The sequence below is a fragment of the Ailuropoda melanoleuca genome, chromosome 8 (genome assembly GCF_002007445.2).
Source record: "Ailuropoda melanoleuca isolate Jingjing chromosome 8, ASM200744v2, whole genome shotgun sequence".
NCBI classification, from domain to species: domain Eukaryota; kingdom Metazoa; phylum Chordata; class Mammalia; order Carnivora; family Ursidae; genus Ailuropoda; species Ailuropoda melanoleuca.
In genome coordinates, this window is record NC_048225.1 from 36268646 (window position 1) to 36294869 (window position 26224).

The 26224-nt window shown below is 44.2% G+C and overlaps 1 protein-coding gene across 1 annotated transcript in view; it reads right to left on the reverse strand.

Annotated features, from left to right (window-relative positions):
- PIWIL4 (piwi like RNA-mediated gene silencing 4) overlaps window positions 1-24630 on the reverse strand; it is a 46734-nt gene extending 22104 nt beyond the window's left edge. Inside the window, exons 1-10 of the mRNA XM_034666149.1 lie at window positions 24401-24630; window positions 23152-23230; window positions 20050-20181; window positions 17976-18190; window positions 13012-13133; window positions 11475-11555; window positions 9803-10000; window positions 8025-8136; window positions 3377-3500; window positions 66-183 (exon numbers count right to left, since the gene is read on the reverse strand). Of these exons, the coding sequence (XP_034522040.1) occupies window positions 66-183; window positions 3377-3500; window positions 8025-8136; window positions 9803-10000; window positions 11475-11555; window positions 13012-13133; window positions 17976-18190; window positions 20050-20181; window positions 23152-23230; window positions 24401-24499 (1280 nt within the window). The 5' untranslated portion in view covers window positions 24500-24630. The remainder of the gene's footprint in view (window positions 1-65; window positions 184-3376; window positions 3501-8024; window positions 8137-9802; window positions 10001-11474; window positions 11556-13011; window positions 13134-17975; window positions 18191-20049; window positions 20182-23151; window positions 23231-24400) is intronic.
- Between the last annotated feature and the right edge of the window lie 1594 nt (window positions 24631-26224).

Genomic DNA, 26224 nt, shown 5'->3' on the forward strand with positions numbered 1-26224 from the left:
CATCCGATTCCATAAGCCAGGCCTTAGGCAGGATACACTGTGGCCCCCGCAAAGCGGCCCAGTACCTCTGAATGTCGTCAGCAAGCCTGGCCAGGTGCTGCTGCCTTCCCAAAGGGCTGAGACGCGTTTCCTCAGCCACCGCCTTCATCAGCTGGAAATCAGAGGTTGCCTGGCGGGTCAGTCCTATTCATGGAAATGAAAACAAAGGGAAAAATGAACAGTGTGCAATGTAACCCAGCCCAGCTCAGGCAGGTTTTAGGCTTTGCACCTAAATGGACTCGGATCTAGCATATGGATAGCATTGTCCCAGAAAAACGCAAGCCCCTGCGTCATTCTAAATTTTCTAGCAACCACATTTATAAAAGCCAAAAAGAGGGGCTCCTAGGTGTCTCAGTCAACTGAGCATCCAACTCTTGATTTTGGCTCAGGTCATGATCTCAGGGTCGTGAGAGGGAGCCCTGCGTCCAGCTCTCTGTGGAGTCTGCTTGAGACCCTCTTCCTCTACCTTTGCCCCTCACCCTGCTCTCTCTGTCTTTCTCTAAAATAAATAGATCTTTTTTTAAAAAGCCAAAAAGAAACATGAAGTTATTTAAATAGTATATATTACTTAATTCAATGTATCCAAAATGTTATCATTTCAACACATAATCCATATTTAAAAAGTTAATGAGCTATTTTCCCTGTTCTTTTCATACTGAGTCTTAGGAATCCAGTCTGCATTTTATACTCGCAGCCTGTCTCCAGCTGTCACCTCTGTTGGGCTAGTCACATTTCGAGGGCTCAATAAACACATATGGCCAGTGGCTACCGTATGAGACCGTGCAGATCCAGAATATCAGAATACCATTAAGAATGAACATCCCTCCCTTCAAGAATTATATCCTTATTGATTTATCTAATTCCGAAATAAATATATACACATTGTAACTGATAACAAAATGTAAAAGGTAGAAGTCCTCCTTGCTTAGTCCCACCCTGCTAATCAAATGAACATGATTAAAGTGCTGGAGACAGTTACTCTGATCAACTGTATAGTGAGAATTACCTTCTAGAACTCATGCCAAAAAAAAAACAAGGATCATTTTGGCACCACACAAACAATGTACCTGAAGAAAATCGAAGTCCTATTGTTTCCTACTCTAGTGAAGCTCAAAAACACTGGAGAGAAGCTTGGTTTGATATGATCCCGAAATTCCACTACCAGGTATCGACCCAGAGAAAATGAAAACACTAACCCAAAGAGATACATGCAGCCTATGTTTCCTGCAGCATTCCTTACAGTAGCTAAGGTATGGAGGCAGCCCAAGTGCCCATGAGTAGATGAATAAAGAAGATGTGGTGTGTAGGCGCACACACACACACACACACACACACACACACACACACAATGGAATATTACTCAGCCATAAAAAAGAATGAACTATTGCCATCTGTAACAACATGGATGGATCCAGACGGTATAAGGCCAAGTGAATTAAGTCAGACTGAGAAAAACAAATACCATATGATTTCACTTGTCTGTAGAATTTAAGAAACAAAACAAAAAACAAAGACAAAAAGAGACAAACAAAAGGACAGACTCCTAAATATAAAGAACAAACTGGTGGTTCCCAGAGGGGAGGTGGGTGAGGGGGATGGGTGACACAGTGAAGGACAGTAAGAGCACACTCATGCTGAGCCCTGAGTCCTGGACAGAATTGCTGAATCACTCCATTGCACACCTGAAACCGATGTAACACTGAGTGTTAATTATACTGGAATTAAAAAGATAAATACATAAATTTTAAAGAGGGAATATTCAGGCACAGGGAGCAGCTAATGCAAAGGCCCTGAGGTAACAGCACACATGGTGTTACCACCTGTAAACTATTCCTGGATTAGAAAAGTTTAACCTTTGGGCACCTGGGTGGCTCAGTCAGTTAAGCATCTGCCTTCAGCCCAGGTCATGATCTCAGGGTCCTGGGATCAAACCCCCACATCGGGCTCCCTGCTCAGCGGGGAGTCTGCTTCTCCCTCTTCCTCTGTGTTCCCTCTCTGTCTCTCAAATAAATAAATAAATAATCTTTAAAAAAAAAAGTGTAACCTTGAGAGCTAACCTCTTATTAAATTGTTAGCACCTCTAGAGTCTCTCCCAAATAAAGTAACTCAAAATGGTTCTTCGGCTGCTCCCTTTGAGCTCACTCTAATTAGATAACACCATTGTAAAGTTTTCTGGTTCCAAGCTCAATTGACTCCCTAGAATCCCTTTGCTTATTCTGGGATGAGAAGTATCATAAGAAAGAAATTAAGATCTGAAGTTGGACAGGTAAAAGTTAAAATCCTAAGTTCTGAGGTGCTGGGTGGCTCAGTCAGTTACTGTCTGCCTTCACCTCAGGTCATGATCCCAGAGTCCCAGGATAAAACCCTACATCGGGCTCCCTGCTCAGTGGGGAGTCTGTTTCTCCCTCTCCCTCTGCCCCCCTCCCATTTATGTCTCTCTCTCGATCACTCTCCCTCTCCCCCTGCCCCACCTCCTGCTCCTTCTCTCTCTCTCACATTCATTCTCTCTTCCAAATAAATAAAATCTTTCTTAAAAATCCTAAATTCTGCCTATTAAAAGGCATAGGACTAAGAGCAAGCTGCAAGCTTCGGCTCCCTCAACTATAAAATGGAGATAATAACAATTATACCTAAATCATAGGGATTTTCATAAAGATTACATAGAATAGTGTGTGTCAAAATAAGAATAAAAATTGGGGAAGTAAGAAACTTAGGAAGGTGAAGGATAGGCCTACGACCTTGATGGTGATGATGGTTTTCTAAGCGTACACTTACCTCGAACTCGTCCAGTTGTGTTCGTTAAATATGTACAGCTTTTATGAGATTTTTTTTCTTTACTCAGTAGGCTTCACACACAGTGTGGAGCCCAGCACGGGGCTCAAACTCACACCCCTGAGAACATGAGTCAGATGCTTAACCCTGACTGAGCCACGCAGTCTCCCCTAAGTGCATGTACAGCTTTCAACTTGTCAATCATTAAACCACTCAATTAAGTGGTTTAAAATACATAAATAATAAAGTGAATAGTGCACATTAAAAAAAAGAGAATATCGGTTTTAGGAAAATCTCTGGGGTCCTACTTTATGTCGAAGTAACAAATGGAATACATGAGATAAAGAAAACATGTAGCTCTTCCTGTGCCATGCAATTCCCAAAGCGCACTCTTATCTTCCCACTTTCTCTGTCAGACACATCACTCAATGCCCCACCGTCCATGGGTTAAATGAATGCTCTGGCACCCCGCGAGCTCAGGGAGGTTCTGCCCACGGCCGAGTGCCCAATGTCGGGGGCCTGGGATCAAGAGCCTGACTGATGGTGTGTAAAGCATCCACATTACCTGTTAGAAAGCAAAGCTCGGGGATCAGGTGGGCCACCCGAGCCTCTGTGTTGTCATTTCTCTTGCTTTTCAGCAGACTCACGAGCACTGGCTGGTTCAGGTCAGATAAAGTAATATCATATTGCTACAGAACGCAAGATTAATGAGCGAGAAATTAATATGGAAACACTGTAAAATGAGCATCCTTGCTTATAAGCAAAAAAACAATTCCAAAATGAATAGATGAGCAAATCTTTTCAATAAAGAAAAAAAATCCCTACCAATCTCTATGGCTACCCACTCATTTCTGCTCCCTTCCCAGGACTCATCTTTTGTCTCTCAGGATCAGTTTTATGATTTTCATGACTTGCCTTTATAATACCACACTTTCTAAAAAGGAAAAAAAAACAGTGATTTCCTTGCTTCACCCAGAGTCCGAATCGCCACCAGCCGGCTCTGTATGTGGGTGGCCCCGCTGGAGCTGAGTCAGTGCCAGCATTTCCACTACTGAGGACCGAGGCCCCTGCTCCATGCATGACCGACCTGCTCTGCACATCAGTCTTCATCCTGAAAATACCTATACTCAACTCCAGATTTCCCAAAAAAGCATGACTGCCCAAATTTCCAGTATTGTGTGCTGCTATGAGGGAAGCAGCTCTGAAGTCTGATGGATGTAAATCTGATCCTTGGCTTTTCTGTGTCATTGGACTGTGACCCTGGGGAAGTTACTTACGTTTCCTCAGGTATGAAGTGAGGTGAACAATAGCTCAGAGGCCTCTGACATAAACCGTCAGCACCGTGTCTGGTTTATAATGAGTCCTCCACAACTGTTCATCCCTGTCCCACCCCCTTTCCCTTCCTAAGCTTGAATTTCAACATTCTTACCTTGCCAAAAGTTCATTTACTTTCCAACAGCAAAGTTCCCAACTAACACCCATTTCCAGCATAATTGACTCAACACTAATGACAGAACAAGTGGAATTATAATTTACAAAATGTCTGGGCACTATGTGATGCTGACATAAATAATTATAATTAAGGAAGCGAGAAGAGAGAGGTTCCTCTATTCGATAAGGGCTTCCAGTCATTAAAACAAAAAGCAATTCAGGAAATTGCAATTTGAAGGGCTGATTGCCACTTATGCTCCAGCTAAAAAGCTTGGGGAAGTCTTCGTAGAAGAAGAGGTTTTACACATGATTTCATTAATTCAGTACACATCTCATGCTTGCTGTGCTCCAGGAACTGCTGTGGACACAAGGATGAGAGGCACAGCCCCTACCTTACACATAACTGCACTATCTACGAAGCAAGGTAGACGAGAAGCACCAATAATGATAGGCTAAGCACTTGTGTTTTTCCTCATTCAAGCTTAACACCACACCTATGAGTCAGGTACCACCATCATCCCCTCCACAAATGAGGAAACCCACGAGAAATTAAACAACTTCCCAAGGTCCCATAACTAGAAATTAGCATGGCCAGGACTTATCCCGTAAGACTTGGGAACCTCGGCTTCTTACACCATTCAGTACTGGGTGCCTGGGGAGGAAGGCTGGGGGAGGCTATGGTGGTGGCAGTGAAACAATTTATGGTTGGTAAACCAGGAAAGGCTTCATGAAGGAGGCAAAGTCCAAAAGAGGACCTTGAAGAAAATATGGGAGTATGAAGATTGCCAGGTAGCAAAGCTGGGTCATGTTCCAGGAAGAGGGTATTTTATGTGCATGGGACACAGCCAAGATTTCTGCTCCCCAAGCTGTGTTATAAAGTAAACTTTACTCTCTCCCTTGCCCTAATTTTCTTAGCATTTGAAAATGTTGTTCACAAGATAAAATAGGGAGGGGCGCCTGGGTGGCACAGCAGTTAAGCGTCTGCCTTCGGCTCAGGGCGTGATCCCGGCGTTGTGGGATCGAGCCCCACATCAGGCTCCTCCGCTATGAGCCTGCTTCTTCCTCTCCCACTCCCCCTGCTTGTGTTCCCTCTCTCGCTGGCTGTTTCTATCTCTGTTGAATAAATAAATAAAATCTTTAAAAAACAAAAAACAAAAAACAAAAAAAACAAAAAACAAGATAAAATAGGGAAATATAATGGCTAATGTCAAGATGTCCACTGTGAGAGTTGACTACACGGCAATTTAGTGTTCCTTCCCTGAGACAGAGAGGAAGACATCCTAGAATTGGCACAATTTCTTTCTTTTTCTCCCTAATTACAATAAATATGCAGTGAACTGCAACTCATTACAAAGAAAGTGAGTGGGATTTTACCACGATTCCCTTTTCAGAATGTCACAGGTCCTAAAAATACCCCTGTTCAGAGAACACATTTACTCAGGCAAGAAAGAAACCCAAATGTTCAACAAACTTGGTGTTCAATAAACAAACACTTGCAGCACATTATGCACGGGATGCTTTGGTAGGCACTGTTCATCACGGCTTGGCCCAACGCCATCCCCATTCTGCAAGGAAGACATTCTAGAGCCACGGGGGATGCGTGGACCAAGTGCTCAGAGAAGAGAATGGCTAGCTCTTCTGTGAATGTGACAGGAAGCACAGTCGGAGAGGACTTCCCCTACGAGGTGACATTTGACTTCGAAGTCAGGGTTTTAGCTGGTGCTGAAGGGGAAAGGTGCAGGGTGGATTTGTGCAGATGTCTAGCGAACATGAGCAAAGGCTGAGAAATGCTTGGCAACAGCGAGTGGATGGAGGGACAGTGGCATGGGGTCCCTGGTGGCAAGGCGGTGAGAGATGAGGCTAAAAGATGAGATAGGATCAAAGGGTGTGATGTGAGAGATGAAGAAGGGGAGGCTGGGAAAAGAGGAGCAGGGTCTCCTCCATGAACCTCACTCAACGCTTGTGCGGCCCCGTGAAGGCAGATCAATGACTCCCTTTTACATAGGACACCCCACGTTTAGTGCTTAGCTCAAGGTCACATAGCCAGTGTCAGGCCTACCTTATTCCATAGCTAATGCTCTTAACCACCTTTCTGGGTGACATTTCAGAAGGATCCCTCTGGTGGCAGTGAGGATGACGGGTCATGGTGAAGACAGAGCAGGGGTGAGGACACCATAAAGGGGTGACCAAAATCCCCCAGATGGGAATCTGTGAGGTGTCCTACATTCATGCGGCAGTAAGAGGGTGAGGAAGGGGGTGGGCTCCAGGGAGAACTCAAGCTCAAAGGAGGCAGGATTCATGTTGGTGACACGTGATGAGTGGGTGAGGATAAAAAAGAGGAAGGAAGCAAGAGGTTGAATTCCCAAGGAGAAGCGGGAGTGGGAAAGACAATAAATTCAGCACGAACGATGTTCATCTGAGATGCCTGCAGATCATTCATGCAAACGTGGTCTGAAAATGGAAGTGAGTATGTAACTTAGGAACGAGGGCAGGGCAAAAATATTCCATGTGAGAGGTCTCAAGATAAGAAGATCGGATCCTATGTGAGGGAGCCATGGTGAATAATAGCATTTAACATGTGGGGAAAGGAAGGGGAAACCAGCTAAGGAGGCTGACTGGAACAACAGGATCTGTCAGAGAGCCACCAGGGGTGAGCCCCCAAGTCAAGGGAGAGAGCCATTCCAGCCAGGAGGGTGGGGTCACTGGGGTCAAGTGCCACCAAAAGCCCCTTAGAACGGTAGCTGAGTCTGACCTTCAGAGAGCTATTTCCATAGCAGCAGACCGGATGCCACACTACCGAGGTTTCAGGGAGGAAGAACAGAAGAGGTGATGACCTAGTGATGACCTTCCAAAGAAATCATCTAAGGAGAAAAAAAAAAAAAAGCTTTTCTGGAGGGTGTGGAAATGAAGAGTTCTTGCTACGTGTTTTTGTTTTTGAAATCATCTGGGAGATTTTGGAGACTGAAATATGATTGTACATTCAAGAGAAGGAGCCTCTGGAAGGAACTGCAGATGGAAGGTGGGGGCAGAGGTCATGGTGACAGTCGTGAATCCAGCTCCCAGAGGCAGCAGGAGATCCCATCAGCCAATGTTTGAGTACCTGCTACGTGCAAGGCACTGTGCTAGCCCTGGGTATCCGGAAGTAAAGGTTCCAAGTTCAGAAGGGAAATGAGACCATTCACATCCTGCCCGTGATGATGTGATGCCGCCAAATGCAGGAAGGGGCCCCTGGGGAGAGCGCCATGGGGCTCCCCTAAGAGTTGACAGCTGAGGCAAGGATGTAAGGTGGTCAGTGATTGGCTGGCTGCAAAGGGGTGCCCAGGAAGAGGAAGTAGCATGAACGAGAATGCACAGGGGAGTAACTGACCAAAGGAACCACAAACTGTAAGCACAGCAGAGCATGCAAAGGAAACCAAAGTGGTAAGAGAGGAGGCTCTGGAGGCAGGGACTGGCCAGATCATAGAGGGGCTCTGCCCGGGAGCTCAGATCCAGCTTCTAAAGCGCTAGAGAGCTGCAGAAATATTTTAAGCAGGGAAGTGATATTATCAGATACGCTTTGAAGGGAAATTCCTCAGACTACAGAAAGAAGGACAATGGGAGACCGGATGAGGGTCTGAGCCAAGCCAGGGAAGGTGGGGGTGGAGGGGAAGGGACAGCCGAAGAATGGTGTCAGAAACAGACTCAGCCTGACAGTTTGGGGGACTTGTTCAATTTGGAAAGGAACAGGGAGACTTCTCTAAGCTAAGAGGAAGGGAGATGAGAGTAAAGTAAAAAAGTCCAACCTGTTTATAGTAATCCACGTAGGTGATCTCAGTGCCGTCCCGCTTCTGAAAAGTATGCGTGGGCTTCACCGACCAGTCAATGTCATCGATGCGATAGGTTTTGTTATTGTATCTGGGAAATGCAAGGAATCTTTAAACATTTTTCCCACATCATACAAAACAAAGTGGCTATTTCACTACAGTTATAATTCAAAGTATTAGACTCCAGAATTTCAGAAATTACAATAGTAATACAAGAATAGTCATTTTTTTTTAATGATCAGCTTTTACCTGAGAAGAGCACTGATTAACTCTTAAGTATATAGGAAAACCTCCACAATCCAACAACACTGGTGAGAAAGTCATTAGACTACAATCTTTCTCGCTGAGAGACTCTCTAACTTCACATAAATTATTTTTATATGTTCAAAGGCTGAAGCATTGCTCAAAACTTTCCCATCAGCTTGTGGTGTCATTCAGAGTTTTTTGGCTTTCAGATAGTTTTTCTGATAACAAGCACCCAAACAAGGGGCGCCTGGGTGGTTCAGTCGGTTAGGTGTCCACCTCTTGATTTCAGCTCAGGTCACGATCTCAGGGTCCTGGGATCAAGCCCCACATCAGGCTCTGTGCTCAGTGGAGAGTCTGCTTGGAGATTCTCTCTCTCCATTTCCCTCTGCCCGCCCCCACTCCCCTCACTCTCTCTCTAATGAATAAGTAAATCTTAAAAAAAAAAAAATGAATGAATGAATGAATGAAAAGCACCCAAAGAAGGCACCAACCATGCAATCTGAGTATCCCATTTAATCTACCATCTAGGGCTGGTCCTTCGTGAAACTGCAAAGTCAGCTGGATAAAATCGTTCAAAGCCCCATCTTCCCTGCAGCGCTGTGTGGCCTGCAGGACCCTCACATGCGGCCCCAGCCTTGGGATGGAAACCTTCTCAGGTTTCTCCTGGGCTCTGGGTACTTTGCAAGGTTACTTTGGAACAGTGTGATATGCTAATTCATGATGACCAGGACAGGAGGATAAGAGGGTGGCCTTCTCATCCCGGGTAGGACGGAATTCAACCAGTCCCACCTCCCTGCTGTATAACCCAGAAACACAACTTTAAGTGGAAATTCCAAAGCAGATTAGGAGAAGGCTAGCAACAATCTGTGGACAAACAGCAGTACGCCGTGAGCTTTCTGGTCACTCAGGAAGTAACCCAATTTGTGTTGAATTCAGTTCAATGTGCACTGCAGGCAAATTATATATAAGGACTGGAAACGTCTCAGCCTTAAAGCTCTCATACTCTCACAGATAAGAGGAGCCTTGGACCTAATGTGCTCTCCTGTGATGTAATAAAACAAAAGAAAATGGCTATAGAGAGGTGGCTGTGAACAATGCTGCTACCAGAACAGCACAGAGGAAGGAACTGAGTAATTCCAACTGAGAGGACAGGAGAAGGCTTCAGGAAACCAGTAAGGTTTGAACTGGATTTTGCCACGTAGAAATTTAAAAGCCAAAATTCGGGGTGGAAAATCCAGGCAGAGGCACCAAAGCAGCAAAGTACAAACTACTGGGGGTGGGGGAGGGGTGCAGCAAGAGATAATGCAGGACCGTGTCAGATGGTGGAGGGTCCCCGAAGGGCACTCTAGGAAGTCTGAACTGCAGTCAGCAGAGAACGGCTAGGTCTAAGCAGGTGAGCAAACTGGTCAGATCTGAGCTCAGGGCCACACCCTGATGCTCTTCCTGTTCCCAAAGAGCATAAAGAATTCATTCCCTACGGAAGGAAAAGTTTTTTAAATGCAGGCTTTTACCTTGTTAGGACAATGAGCCCAAGCAGCTGTTTTTCACACGTCTGGGTAAAGCAGGACGTATCAGTCTCTTGGTAGATACGAGTCATGAATTCTAGAACAGTCTCATTCCGGAGTATTTTATAACTCACGTCAGCAGTAAATAGGAGACTGCTTTCAAACTGTGACACAGAAATAGCAAACCCAGGCCAAAGGGACAACCTTCAAGTCAATAAATATTTAAAAATAAATACTTTGAATGTCATATCATAAAACAATCATCATTTTTAAGTGCTGATTTTACATTTCAGTTTTTAGATTTTATGAAACAATTTTTCTTTAGTCTGATTTCTTCCAGTTGCTGATTAAAACTTTAGTTATTTCTAGCTGGAGTGTCTTTAAACATTTATTTATGATAAACGCATTCCCACAGAGCAGCATGTCTCCACCTTGGCACTAAGGACATTTTGAACCAGATTGTTCTGTTAGGAGCTATCCTGTGCCTTGTAGGATGTCTGGCAGCCTCTACCCCCTAGATGCCAGTAGCAGCCTCCGAGCTGTGACAAACAAAAATACTCACAGACATTACCAAACGTGCCCTGGGGGGCAAAACTGCCCTTGGTGGAGAATCACAGCGGTAGGATTGATACGTTTATACAGTGAGCTATCCCAGCATGAAAACCTTTACGTTCGGAAAAGCACACACACTCAACGGTATAGACAGTGTAGAGACTTCATGAGAGTGAGAAATCATCTAAGTGATATGTACAAACACATAAGGGAAACTGTCGCAGAGGCTACAGCCCCTTTCCACATTTAGGGCTCTCACGGACTGAAGTCCTGAATAAGAAAAACTTACAGATATGACACGAAAGAAAGGGCAAATATTTTTTTTTAATTGTTTATTTTGTGGACTTCATTCACAGTGATACTGAGCCAGCCTTTAGGACAAGCCTATTTGCTGGCACCAACTCCAGCTCACAAGAATTTCTCATCCACGCTGGGGGATGAGGGACGAGGATGGACAAGACGCTTCAACAGCCCACTGTGACACACTGACTTACCATATGCAAACCCCACCATTTTCCCCCTACCTGGCAGAAGGCTACACAGCCCCCCCCTCATTTTCTATCTTTTATGCACTCCTTCTTTTGTTTACATATCTGTCTTTGGGTTACCAGTTGCCTCTCTGTCTTTAGCTTGACCACATATTTTGGGGAGCTAACAACCCATTCTAGACACAGCTGATGACTTTCCCTGAAGCATCTGCTTCCCGGTCAGAGTGGAAATTTCAGTTCAGTTTAGCTGACTTGTTTATCTGGCCTCTGCTTACCTAACATCACCCATCCTGGCTGTGCTAACTTCCTGTCAGCAAGAAAACAGAGTTTCAGCTATGTGGGTATAACATCATCCCACTTATTCTGCCTTCATTATTACTTGTCACACACAGAAAAGGCAGTTTCTGAATTCCTTCTAGGATGTGTGATAATGATCTAGCTCACTAATAGAAGAAAACAGGCTGCTAGCTTCACACTGACATTCTCCATTCAATAAAAAACCTGAAAATTAAAAAAATCCATTACTTTTCATAACACAGAGTCTCTCGTAGGAGGCATAGTGGTATAATGTTGCATCGTAAATTATGTTCCTCACATTATAACAATTTCAGAGTAACAGAAAATACAAATAAACCTACTTGTGCTGGGGAATTTCCACTGGCTCAGAAGGCTTATAGAAGTTCCGTCCGATTTGGTACATGGCCAACTTTTTTAAGATCCTGCAAGTATACATTTTTTTTAAATCTTTGGTCAACATCAGTTAATAACAGTATAATTCTAAGTTTGTCCCCATGCTAACATATGATAAAAATATGTCAAAACTGTAGAACTCTCATTCTTCTAGCACTGGAGGGTTTAGATGCTAAATATACAGGTGAGTGTGCATATAAGAACTATAGCTTCTTCCTATTTGAGAACGATACAACTGAAATTATTTTTGTCTGTTTGCAATCAGCTGCGATGATACATACGTGGTAACAAAAGGACTGTGGCTGACATTCTGGTTAGCATGGATGGGGTGAGGCAAGCCAAGTGTGAAGGTTCTTCTGGCCTCTTCCCCGTTGTGAGATGGGGAGGCTGTTTCTAATGAGGCTACTCAAGCCTCCCACATAGCACGGCCGCCTCTTCAGCAGCTAATCCTGGCCCCTTGTAGCTGGACGCATCACCGACCTGAGGCTGCCCGCTGCGTGGGGGAAGTGCGAGCGTATCGAGTCAGGAAACACACGTGGCCACCGCAGGAGCCACTAAGCCTCAGCCTCCACGTCTGATCATATTGACTATGACCCACAGCTGCTTAGCAAGACATCTGACTAGAATTAAGAAATAACATATCTGGGGGTAGGGGTGGATTCCTTTTATGTGTTCTACCCAGCAAGACCCACACTCCTCTGTCCTCCTCCTGACCAGAGGCTGTTATTAAGCAAAGGGCTGGCGCCGAAGGTTTTTGAACGTTTCTTCTTGCTGGTCCACACGAGTACTGTGGAAAATACTGGTTTACAAGCCTCTGTGTTCCCATGTGTCATCTGGCAAGTGTGCTGAAAATGCAGATTTCAGGCCCCACTCTTGAAATTCTCTTTACTAGGTCCAGTGAGGGGCGAGTAAATCTGCATTTTATGGAGTTCCACCCAACAGCCCCCGAGATGACACTGAGGCAAGGGATTCTCCCATCAGTTTGAAGGACACAGGACAATGTAGTCACAACCTTCCTTCTGCCCCAGGGGTCCACGTGGCAGGGGGCTGAGGTGGGGGCAGGAGGAGAGAGCAGCTGGTGATGCTAGGAGAATAACAAATCTTTCAGCTGACTGACCCGGACATACCTGATTTTTCAGTCTGGGTCGGAGGGTGGGAGAGGGTACAGAAAAAGAAGAAAAAGAAAAGGCAGCTCCGCCCCCCCCACTCTACCCCACCCCAACCCACTGAGTCACCAGCTACCACTGAGACACCACAACCCTTGAGTTCTTCATCCCAACTCAGAGAGTACTGGATGATGAGGTGGGAGCCAGTGAGAGGCTGTGACGGACTGCAGGGCCCATCACTGCACAACTCTGTGAAAGCATGGGGAAATGGCACTGCTGCTGGCACATGGCCCCCAAGATGGCCTCGACTCGTCACACCCAGGCCCTGTACTGAACGGCATCGCTAGCCTCCACTAGAGAGCCATGGGAGGCGCCTCACTTTCTGAAGATGATATTGAAGACCTGGGTGCACACGGGGGAACTGGCCGGCAGCTCCCTTGTCAGAGTGACAGTGATCTTGACAGTCTCGCCTCTCGGAGTTTCACCTGACAGTTCCGTGACCTGGGAAAAGATGTACTTAATATGCGCTCGAGATTATCCTCAAATGTGAAGAATTAGAGATGATACAGCCATCACAATTTACTATGCATTAACAGAACAGAACTGCAGGTGTTAGTATGCGATGATCTAATCACATTACGTTTAGGGGGTTTTCCTATCTTGCTAATCCTAGAAAAGCAACACATCTCTCTCCTAACTTCTTTCTTCTTTTAAAATTTATTTGAGAGATAGAGAGAGTGAGCCAGAGGGAGAGAGAGCTCACACAAGCCTGGGGGATAGGCAGAGGCAGAGGGAGAAGCAGGCTCCCTGCTGACCCAAGGCTCTATCCCACCACTCCAGAATCAGGACCTCAGCCCAAGGCAGACACTCAACCAACTGAGCCACCCAGGCGCCCCTCTCCAGTCTAACTTCTTAATGAAGAATCAAAATCAGACTAGGGTACAGAGACTTGATCCAAAGACAAAGTGTTTCTTGACCTAATTTAGCTGAGGAGGGGGTGCAGGTCACAAATTACTTTGAGAGTCTGATGAAAGTTATAGGCACTGTCTCAAGAAAACTTCACATATGTATATACCACAATGATGTGCCCATTTTCAGAGGGTTTATGGACACCCAGAAGCCTGTTAGTAGACTGTCCAGCCCATCCTGGGGTCCTGGATTCCAGAGGACAGCCTCTCAAAAGTTTATTCATAAACAGAAAAGCAGAGTGGTGCCCGGGTGGCTCAGTTGGTTAAGCATCTGACTCTTGATTTTGACTCAAGTCATGATCTCAGGGTCTTGGGATGGAGTCCGGAGTAGGACTCCACGCTCAGTGGGGAGTCTGTCTGAGGAGTCTCTCTCCCTCTCCCTCTGCCCCTCCCCTCACTTGCACACAGGGGCACAATCTCTCCCTCTGTCAAATAAATAAATAAATCTTTTTTAAAAAACAGAAAAGCAGAGAAGAGAGGAAGAAGGTAAAGAGAGGGGATTTGCAAGAGGCAAGTAAACATGGGGAAAGTGGGGAGAAATCATCAGACATTAAAACAGGGAATCTGTTTTATGAATTTTTGAAAGGTCTAGAGAAATACGTATGTTTCTTATAATCTGGAACAGTGTTCTAACAATAGAACGAATGTTTGAAGAGGTTTCTAAACCAGCTGCCCAACAAAATTTGAAGCTTGTTAGACCAGACAGGACTTGGTACAGGTTTTTGGAATAAAAGAGTGATCAAACCAGAAATAAAAATCAATGACCAAGGATTTTTCAGAAGGGCAAAGAATCAGAAGAGACCAGTTCATTAACAAGTATTTACGTATTTTATCCCTACTTTCTATAGTTAAAGTAAAATTTTAATCACTTTGAGGCTGAAACAAAAATGTAGTGCAGGAATGGCACATTGCATGGAAATAGAAATAGGTCCTTCCACAGCGGATGAAATATTTCACGAAGGTGATTTCTTATTCAAATTGTGAGAAATCAGAGATGGATAACTGTAGGAAGAGCTCATCAACATCTGGGAGAAGTCTAGCAGGCGAAAGAGGGGAGATGCTTTCACGCTGCTGTAGGGATTCCAGGACGAAAGCTTTAGACAACAAAGGACATCTGATTGAGGGCCTGGCACGCGGGTGGCAGCTGCCATCCAGGAACCGTGTTCCTCACAGCCACCTAAGCAAACTCTTCAGTGCTCCCCGCACCCCCCCTACCAGCCACCAGCTCCTCTTGGGTTCCTGTGTCTGTTCCTGCCCATCCCCCCTCCCCCGCGCCTCCAGTCCCAGGCTGCCAGCATCAGTGTGCTTTCACTTCTCCGCCCACCAGCTACCTCGCTGTCATTTGGTTGGCAAGTCTTAGCACTACTACACCATCCGTATCTTTCATCTACTTCCTGTTCCAGTTGTTTACCACAGGGCTTAAGAGGACATGACTGGGGATTGGACAAACCCTGGTCCTTTGTCCCTGGCAGCCTCTGTGATACAGAGCAAGCCACTTCAATTCCATCAGACCATTCCCCATCTCTACAATGGGATGAAGCCTCCTGTAAGTCGCAGCAGCGTTGTGAAGATGAAATGGGATCATGCCTTGATCTCATCCTTATCCACAGCACAGGCCCCCAGGAAAGTTAGATAAATTGCGCGCTTTGTCCTGAGGTTCAAGCCCTTCTGACAGCCTGCCCAGATGATTCCAGTGACGCTTTATTAATCCTTCCATTTTCTCCTGTCAACCATTCAGTAGGGTGTGATCAGAGCAACTGCAATCTAACACAGCTCTCTGGGAAGCACTCTCTCAGAGGCTTCGGTGCTCCGTGGAGGATGGTCCCTATTCCCCAGCAGGACATTTAAGAGTCTCCCTACCTTTGGAGCCACAACTTCATTCCTACTGGCTAAACCTGAACAATCAGAAGTTTCTAAAACATGCCCCTCACCTTCTATCAGTGTGCCTTTGCTCCTTCCCGTCTTCTTGTCTAGGAATCCCTCCTATCCCCATCATCCCCTTCATTGACCCAATCCTACCCAAGGAGCCAGTATTGGCTCCCACTGAAGCATCCTGCTGGGCAAGATCTTTCCTTTCCTCTGTATGAAGACGTTGGGCAAGATACTTCACCTCTAAGGCTCCAGATGAGAAGATGAATCGAGATCATGCGTATAAGGAGCGGGTCAGAGTAGGTACTCGAGAAATGTCATCTTGCACTGTATTCATTTGTAAATAACCCTGCACCATATTTAGTCGTAAATAACTTTAATAGTGAGTTGAAATGTTTTGCCAAGAGGCTTGTTTTATTTGTTCTTGTCCCCTCTATGATGGCAGCACCCTGGCGGTCACACCGCAGGCCCTGTGTGAGGGCAGAACGAATGCGTGGACGTGGTAACTAGATGTAACCCACGAGAGCAGCCCAGGTCATGGCCACAGATACGCAGACGGGGTCTGCCAGACAGTGGAAGGCTGCGAAGCCGCAGACTAGGACTTCTAGAACTGCACTTCGGGGGGCTGTGATAAATGCTTTAGTGGAGGGGGTTCTCAACAAAAATATGGGTCCTACAAAGCGTGCATTGTGGACTGGAGTGCCGGATACAGCCTGAGTCAGTATTAAGCCCAGAAGAAAAAGGTGAGCGTAATTACATGTTTGTTGGGACACTATTTCTTTTCACTATTTCTATCTCACTGTCACTCGGTAGCAGACCATATGTCAATAAGGTATAAGATGACACTCTTTTGTCTAAACCTAGTACCACCTGGATCTGGGAAATAAAGTCAACAGGCCTGATTTGTCTCACTCATTTTTTGGTTGTTTTTTTTTTTTTAATGATTTATTTATTTATTTATTTATTTGAGAGAGAAAGAGAGAACATCAGAGAAGCAGGCTCTCTGCTGAACAGGGAGCCCGATGCGGGGCTCAATCCTGGCACTCCAGGATCATGACCTGAGCCAACGGCAGAGCTTAACCGACTGAGCCACCCAGGCGTCCCCATCATGCAACTGGGTTTTTACAATCTCTTTACTCTTTTACTCTCTTTACTCTTGACTCTTTACTCTGCCTCTTCGTTAGATTCCATCCCTGAGGTGCATACTACATGCTTATTTTGAATGACAAGCCAATAATATGCTTATTCTGAGCATCTGTAAAGTTTCTCCATTTTGATTAGGCGCAAATGAAGTAAGCTGGACCACTCAAGGGGGTGTATAATAGCACATATTTAATTTACTGTTACTAAAGATGTATCTACAAGAACAAGATGGTCTTTAGTGATCATAGTACACCTGCAATAGAGCATTTAAGTGTGAAAGGCACCGTCTCAGCATACTATCGATGTCTGGTCACAGGACCAAATAGTGAAGGATCAACAAGGACTTATGATGAACTAAAATGTTTCTAAATCTATAGATCCACATTTTCCAAGACCCTAAATTCAAGCATATGGTATAATTTTTAAATTCCAAATCCAGAGAAAATAATCACTCAAGCAGCTCCTATAAACCTCAGGCTCTCATAAAAAGATAAAGGCCCCAAGGGCGCTCAGAAATGCATTTCTTGAGGAAATTCACAGAGATTTATGTGGAGTCCAGAAATGTAAATTTATGCCTTGGTACCATCCTGTCCAAAATGTTGAACTAAAGGATTAAGCTTTCTCAGGGATAGAAACATAAAGTTTTAATTCAACACTCTATTTTAATTTTTTATAAAGAAACTGGTTCTTTTTTCCTTGTAGTAATTTAATACTGCCTTAGAACAAAGCATATACTAAAAAGCATCAATAACAGTATCTTTATTTTAGGACTGAAAATGTTGAAGGTATAAAAACATGGATAAAAGAATATGAATCATGTAACTGCCATATTCAGTGATCACACCATTAAAAAATATCCTTAGGACTGATATCAATAACTCATATTTCATATGATGAAAAAAATGACAGTTTTTGAATCAGAGATTGATATAAAGTTACTTAGACACAGAGGTACAACTGTGCAGGAACAAAAAAAAAAGGAGAGCAAATTTCAGGCTCTGAAGCCATAGGCTAAATGGTGTTTCTTAAAGTCTTGCCTATTTTGGGAAAAGTTTTAAAAGGATGCCTATTTCAAGGATGCTTGCCTAAAAAAGAAGACTTAGTAGTTGAAAAAGCAGTGTTTGTATTATAGCTCTTATTTTTAAAATGCCACATCATCAGCTTCTTAATTAAGAAATCAAGTACTGATCAGGTCTTAAGTAGGAAGTTTTTTTTGCTCTCAGGCATGGGAAGAGGAAGGAGTGAAGAAGTGAGTGAGACATTCATTCCAACTCTTATGACAATCAGCTAACCTCTTAAATACACACGGATGAGTAGAAGTATATGCATGTGTGTGCAGATATAAAAATTAACCATACTGTACCTTTTCTTCCAGTTTTTGCGAGAGAAAAAGGATGACGCCATCAAATGCTTTTGTTTTGTTGGAAAGTTCCTTGTGACTATAAAGCAAAGCAATTCTCAGCCTTCTAGATTCTAAATCTGGGACGTATGCCACATGATATTGGTATAGCTGCCAGTCCTGGGGCAAGTCTAACCTAAAGAGATTTGTGACCAGTTTCACTGGTACTCCACTGGAGCCTGAGAAGACAAATAAAAAACATTTTTTTAACCAAAATAAAATCACACCTGGTTAATACTAATCACATCATTTAAAACTTTTATTTGCCTATGAGTAGCTGTTCCTGTAAAGCAAGCATTCTTGTTCACTGACACAAGACAAGCTCTAATAACCGACAGCCTGAAGACCTTATGGAATCCTACAAACACACGTGCAGGAATTAAAAAGGGATCATGTGATCCTCTGGAAAGCAGACCTCATGAGAACATAAGAGAAGACACTGACATTCTTTTCCTTGGGAGAAGAGAAGCATCAGAATTCAACTACCATAGGATTCCTTCTAAAAGTTTGTACAATTCAAAATGGCTCAAGTAATATTTTCAAATGCACCTCTGAAATTATGCTGCTCTTAGATTATAAAGACACTGTCCAGTTCTTCCCATGAGCACAACCCCCCAACCCCTTGGAAATCCAGATAATCAAAAGTTAACCATACTTCTGAAAATTCTGAAATAGTTCAATCAGGGAAAATGAAAGGCTCTCAGAGATTGAGGGGAGAACATGGAGAGAGAAAGAAATTACACATCTTTCATCTGTGAAAACAGACAAGGCCTCTGAGCTTGTTTTCTGCAGACACAGGGAGGCCATGTCTGGCCCAAAAATTCCATCCCCTACAGAATTTTTTATTCACCTCTTCAAAGTCTACCAGACAAATTCAGAGATGGCCTCAATATAGTTGTTCAGTGCTCGAGATGGTGTAAGCTCCCTCTGGGCCAGAATCTAGGAGGGCACAAAGGAGGTACTTCTGACTTCTCCTTGTAAGGAATCAGCCAGTGTTTGTCTTACAAAAAAGAATTCTATGAAATGGACACTATTTTCCTTCCTTTCATGAAGATGGTGGAAACATGAGCCCCCAAGGTGGTAAGAAAGGAAAAGAGCATCACGTGTGCATTAGCATTTCCTCAGTTTCTACGTATGGTAGACATCTGTTAGGAGCAAGGAATTCTTGCACCATTTTAGTTAAAGAAAAGCTTTCTTTTGTTCTCCTGTATCCTGGGAAAAGGCAACATATTTTAGCAGCTCATATTCACGGACAAAGAGGCGTCATCTTAGAATGTCAGAGCTGGCAAGACCCTTGGAAATCATCTACGCCAAGGTTTGCACACTGTAATCATGACCCATTAGTGCCGAAGTTAAGAAAATATATGAGATGACCCAACACATTTTATGAAATGACTAGAATGCACCAGAATGGACCAGAGAGCCTTGCACATAGTAACAGCAATCACTGTTTCATGAAACTTTGTTTCAATTTTTTGTGTTAGTGTGTGTATTCTAGATTACAATGCATCTATTCCTTTTTTTGCATGGTTGTAAAAAGTTTGAAGAAAATGGACCTACATCACGGAGTCTTTCTCAACTTTTGGGAGAGTGTTACAAAGCCTTTCAAGAATCTAATGAAAATAACAGACCTACCTTCCTGAAAACATATATGCCCATAATTCTGGGTACAATTGCAGGGTTGACCCCGGAAACTGGGTTAAAAATTCCAAATATAGGCTCTATCTTCTTTTCACCGCTGAATTTTCCATATAGGAAAAGTGTTGGAAAAGAAACAGAGCATCTCTTTCAACACCTACCCCAAGTGTAAGGAGAAAATATTTCCAACAAATGATATGTTTGGGGGAAATATTTTTACTTCTACTAATAAAGGAGAGAATTGAGGCTAAAGCAACTAGTGTAGACATAATGCCTTGAACATAACAGATGTTCAATAAATATCTTTTAAGTCAATATATAAACTTGTTTATTTCAGATCTAGAAATTAAAATTCCTTAAACAAGATTTGATAACATTAAAAAAGTAAGTAACTAGGTACCTCTTTTGCAATCTCTCACGTGGGCCAATTTCTCTCTGGTACAGACAGCCAGATCCATGAAGTCCCGTCTGATTTTCCCACCTCTTTCAATGAAAGTGCATCTGGCATTACCAGAAGATAAACTATCTTCACCTAAAATGTGAAGAGAATGCCATAACATCTCATGTTTCATTCTAGTGATACTGTTTACAACTACTATCAAAACTGCATCTCTAACCAAAGCTCAGATTTTTGTGGCTTTAATTAAAACTGGCCCACACTGCTGAAAATAATCATGACTATACAGAAGTCTCCAGCCTAAAAATTGAAAATTGTAAAGGAAACATGGTACTTTTTGTTAGAAATAACAAACCATGAGTTAATTCTACCTCATAACATTCAGGGCTAGTCTGATTCTCCTCTTGGTTAAAGAGGAAAAGCCCTATCCCTTATGCCCTGCTCCACACTCATGTAGGGAGGGTGGCTCTCCCTCCTTCAGTTCTTGCATAGCGCCCTGAAGATTCACAGACTAAGACTGTCCACACCAACTTCTTCACAGATTGGGGCTGAATCTCTTACCTCTCTCAATCACGAGAAGAGAACTGCCCAAAACACTGCTATCAGTTTTTATGCTAGATCATTCCTTTGAAAATGAAAGCCAGCATTTCACCTTGGGGCGTGTGACTTACCGTTAGGTTCTGACAAATCTGAAAGTAAAATCGGTTTCCAAATGAACCTTTCCTGTTTAAACAAGTACAGAGATGTTGGTGTTTTGGATACAACTTTGGCACTTTGAAGATAAGGTGAAAATAAGAAAGTCCAGAATATTACTACAAAGCTAATAGTAATACTACTATGAAGTAATGGTATGACCAATCTCTAGGACTCTGACTTGACATCTGTCCTTTGATACAAGCACAGCAGCTACCCCAAATGACATCATCACTTGCTCAAAACTGCTGCTCATACCCTTTTAGTGGAGTCTGAGTCTCCCAAGAAAATCACATTTATTTAATTTAAGAAAATGTTTAAAAATTATTCTTTCTAGATTATCCATATCATTCACTGCTCTTGGTTTCAAAAGATGTTAGGTGGTTTATAAAAAAGCAATCTACCATAAGATGGTAGTTGTCAGGGGGGCATCTGTCTGTCTGGGTGGCTCAGTCAGTTAAGCATCTGCCTCCAGCTCAGGTCATGATCTCAGGGTCCCGGGATCAAGCTCCACGTTGGGGCTCCCTGATCAGTGGGGAGTCTGCTTCTCCCTCTCCTGTCCCTTCCCCCTGCTCGTACTCTCTCTCACTCTCTCTCAAATAAATAAAATCTTTTTTTATTTTAATGTTTTTTTATTATATTATGTTAGTCACCATACAGTACATCCCCGGTTTCTGATGTAAAGTTCGATGATTCATTCGTTGCGTATAACACCCAGTGCACCATGCAATACGTGCCCTCCTTTCTACCCATCACCAGTCTATCCCATTCCCCCACCCCTCCCCTCTGAAGCCCTCAGTTTGTTTCTCAGAGTCCATAGTCTCTCATGCTTCATTCCCCCTTCTGATTAACCCCCCTTTCTTTATCCCTTTCTTCCCCTACCGATCATCCTAGTTCTTATGTTCCATAGATGAGAGAAATCATATGATAATTGTGTTTCTCTGCTTGACTTATTTCACTTAGCATTATCTCCTCCAGTGCCGTCCATCTTTGAAAAAAAAAAATAGATGGTAGCTGCCAGTGGTTAGAGGGAGGAGGAAATGGGGAATTATTGTTTAATGAGTACAGAGTTTCAGGTTCATGAGATAAAAAAGTCCTAGAGATGATGATGGCGATGGTTGCACAACGATGTGAATGTTCTTAATGTCAATGGAATATGCCATGGTAAATGGTTAAAATGCAAGATTTTACATTTTGTATATTTTACTACAAATTCTAAAAATAAACAAAAATTCATTCTCCAACCCTTGCTAGTCACAGAATGTGCAGCAGACATGGAAAGAAAGTCCCAAGAGAGGCTGGACTGGGATGCAGATGATGGCAGTAGTGCTGGACCCTCTCAGAGCAGGTGAGCTGAGGGACCACGTGCACTTCTGTGAGCTCAGATCACAGAGGGTACTTGAGGAGAGCTAGAAAAACCCTGGTGGAGAATAAGGGAGCCAGGCAGACAGTGGTGGAGGGACTGACGGCCCACAGAGTCTGGGGGAACCTAAGTGCTTAGAGCTTACATCACTGAACTGCACAGTCCGAGCAAGGGAGAGAGCTAACCGGTTTCAGTGCTGGTTATTGGGTGAACTATGTGTCCCCCAAAATTTATATGTTGACAATCTAACCCCTGATATCTCCGAATGTAACTGTATTTGGAGATGGAGTCTTTAATAAGGTAATTAAGCTAACACGATGTCATTAGCATGAGCCTTAATGCAATACAACTTGTGTCCTCACAAAAAGAAATGAGTCACAGACAAATACAGAGGGGAGACCATGTGAAGACACAGGAAAAAACAGCCATCTACAAGCCCTGGAGAAAGGCCTGAGAAGAAACCAACTCTGTGGGCACCTTGATCTGGGACTTCCAGCCTTCAGAATTATGAACACCACACTTCTATTGTTTAAGCCACCCAGTCTATGATACGTTGTCATGGCAGCCCTAGCAAACCAGGGTGCAGGGCACACCGACCCACACTGTGAGAGCGGCTACTTGCAGTAGCATGTGGACAAATATCCTGAGTCCAGATTTGCCCTGAAGAGACCCACCATCAGATGGTGGGGGAAAAAAGCAGAGAGCATGGAGGCTGGGGTGCCAGGTTTCTACCATCCCTGCGGGGGAGTGGCACCGACACTTTTATGTCATAGAGAATTTCTGAACATTTTTCAAAATTATTTACTGAACAGAGGAAATCAGAAGACTGGATTCCTGGTGCCTGTGGATGCCTATCTGCCAAGCAGTATCAGGAAGATCAGTGGCAGACTGTGTTTGGGAGTCCCAGAGAAACCCAGCACACAAGGGATCCCCTGAGAAGAGGTAAATGGGACCCTCGAGAAGTGACCCTGCTGCTTGTAAAGCTTAGCAGTCACTCCCGTTCCGTTCAGATGGAATGGAGCAGAATGAGCAGAACGAGCTGCACTTACATTTCTGGGACATCCTGCTTGTTCCCACGAAGCCACTAGTAGAGGATGCTTCATTGTCACCAGTATCAACAGATGGAGGCTAAAATGGGGGGAGGGGAAACTTGGTTAGATTTAAGATGTTAAGTCATAAACGAAAAGGTTGTCATAAAGTAAGAAGTGTATCATGTCCTAAGTCATCAGACTACCACGAGCTACTGTTAAAAGGTAAAATGCTTAAGAGATGATGAGAAGAGACTACCCATGCTAGAAAAAGAAGAATAAGGACCAGCGATAGCTTTCCCCATTTATCAAACTTGAATTGTGACTGTGAGCCAGATACGGCTGTTACACCTGAAGTGTAAAGAGGCAGAGCTGTGATTCTCACACCCAGGGAGCTCATCAGAGGGAAGGCGGTAGAGATGAACACAGACCTCATGCTTCCGCCGCCTCCAGACACGCTCCAGACACACGCTCCAGTGTGAACACGCTTGTAGCAAGCAAATAAATTGCGCCCAGAGGACCTGGACCACTAGCTCAGGTGATGACTCTCCTGAATAAATGGGTCCCAAATTCGCTCACGAAATAGGCCAAGCGAACCATTAATATTTCCTCTTTTCACACTACCTACTTCTCTCTGCTCGGGAAGTACATGTCGGCCTGCTAAAAATGCATGAAGTCAAGAGAAAACAACGTCGTGAAAGTAAAGGCACAATAACCACAGCCTACTCACTTGAGCCCCTTTGGTCTAAGAGACTGCGCCCAATACTGATAGGTAAGAGTAACATCACTCAAAAGTCGCTGATTTGCCGGCCAGTTTAATCTAGTTGCCTAAGTCTAGCCCGAAGCCCTACCCACCGTGGTTGGTCAAGAAAGAGCAGTTGAATCTAAACCACATCTGTTTTTGAGATCACTTAAGTGTGTGTATGAATCAGCGAGACAAATATTGGATCATATGCCCTACACTGGTACAACAGTTTTTACCAGGGGACTTAAAACCGAGTCAAGTAATTAAACACTCAGCGGAAGGGAACGGCGCCCTGGCCTCCAATCTTCAGTACTCTTCCCCGGCCAAAATATCTACGTGACTATCCTACTCGGATGAGCCCCCCAGAAGGGAAAAATGTGAGAAGCCCTGGAAAGACCCCAAGTCGAGCGGGAAGATACCCTACTTCCCGGCAGAGAGGAAGAGGTAAAAGCAGAGGAAGGCAGTGTGCGTGAAGGCCACAGAGGAGGAGAGAGCGAGGCCATGTCGGCCACGTGTCCTACGCACCCATGGCGATGGCGATGGCGGAGCCGAGGTGCGCCCTGGTTCCGCAGCGCTGGGGCTGCGAGCCATGCCTCTGGCCCTCACGCGGGCGCGACCACTCATGTTCCCGATGAGCACAGGGGACCCTCCAAGGCAGCGAGGGCGCAAGGAGAGTATTTTCCCTCTCGGCGTCCAGAGGGCGAGGCTGTGACGCGAGGTGGCGGACTCGGCGGGGCTCCGGCTCCGGGCCAGGAGACACAGCGGCGGAACACGCGTGGGTGGAGGGGCGCGCACCGCCCACCGGGAACGCGTGCCATCTGGGAGCACGTGACCGGGGGCGGGGCCCAGACTTCCCTTGGCTCTCCATCACCCCCCAAATTTGGGATCATCTAACACTCTGGGTTTTGCGCTTCTTATGTGTGTAAGGTTGCATCAGACTTGCTTTTCTCTGTTTGTCTTCTCTGCTCACTAGTGTGGGCAAGCACCTCGGCCTATGCGTGACAGCTCAGAGCTTTCCATTCTGTGAATTGTCTGTGTACATCTGTTGCCATTGTAAGAATTGGGTTTCTCGTGTTTTTCTTTGTGATTTGGAAGAAATTTTATCCTTTTTTTTTTTTAACGTCGCAAATATCTACTCCCCATCTATCACTTGTTAATTTTAACCAGAAAGTTTTTTATCTAACCCAAATCCTTAATTTTGATGTAGTCCAATCTACATGGTTTGTACTTTGGGGGTCTTTTCAAAAGAAAGTTTTCCCAGCCCTAAGTTTACAAGGACATTTTGTGATATTTTCTTTTATTAACTTTGTAAGTTTACTGTTCACATTATTATCTTTCATCCTTCAGGAGTTCATATATATATATGAACTAGAGTTTAGAATACTTTTTCTTCTTCTCAGACAAGAAAAGACAGTTATGAACCTTGGTAACTGTGTCAATGTAGGGAAAGGGCCACTGGTAAGAGCAGTGTGATGATTGAGCTGTTCAAACCATATTGGCACCTTCACAGGTAGGGGCAGGTGCAAGGAATCCGCTTCACAAGCCCCTACAGAACAAGGCTCTTAAAGATTGTATTTATTTATTTTATTTGAGAGAGAGAGAGAGAGTGCACGCGGGGAGGGGCAGAGGGAGAAGGAGAAAATCTCAAGCAGACTCCACAATGAGTACAGAGCCCAACTATGGGCTCAGTCTCACAATCCTGAGATCATGACCTGAGCTGAAACCAAGAGTGGGTCACTTAACTGACTGAGCCACCCAAGCACCCCTAGAGTGAGGCTCTTTAAACCCTGTGGGGGTTTTTCAGTATATATACAGAATCTCTGATTCTCTTCCCCTCAAAAGGCCGATCCTAATTCCCTCCTGTTAAGCACGGGCTTCTCTTAGTGACTTTCTTCTAACAAATAGAATGTGGCAGAGACAATGCTATGTGTCTTCTGTGAGTAGGTCATAGAAAACACGGTAGCTTCCCCCTTGCTCTCTCTCTTAAATCACTTGCTCTGCGGAATGTCAGTAACCATAACATGAGGACACTCAAGCAACCTTAGAAAGAGATTTACATAGTAAGAAACAGACACCTCGTGTCAGCAACCAGCACAACTTGCCAGAAAATAAGAGTCTCATCAAACTTCTCATCAGAAACCAGGCAAGCTAGAAGACAAAAGAGTCACATTTCTAAAGTGTTCAAAGAAGAAAAAAGTCAACCCAGAATTCTAAAGCCAGCAAATATATCTTCAAAATGAGGGTGAAATAAAGGCTTTCTCAGAGAAACAAAAACAGAATTCAGAGCCAGCAGATCGATACTATAAAAAATATAAAAGGAAATTCTTTAAGCAAAAGAAATATGAGACT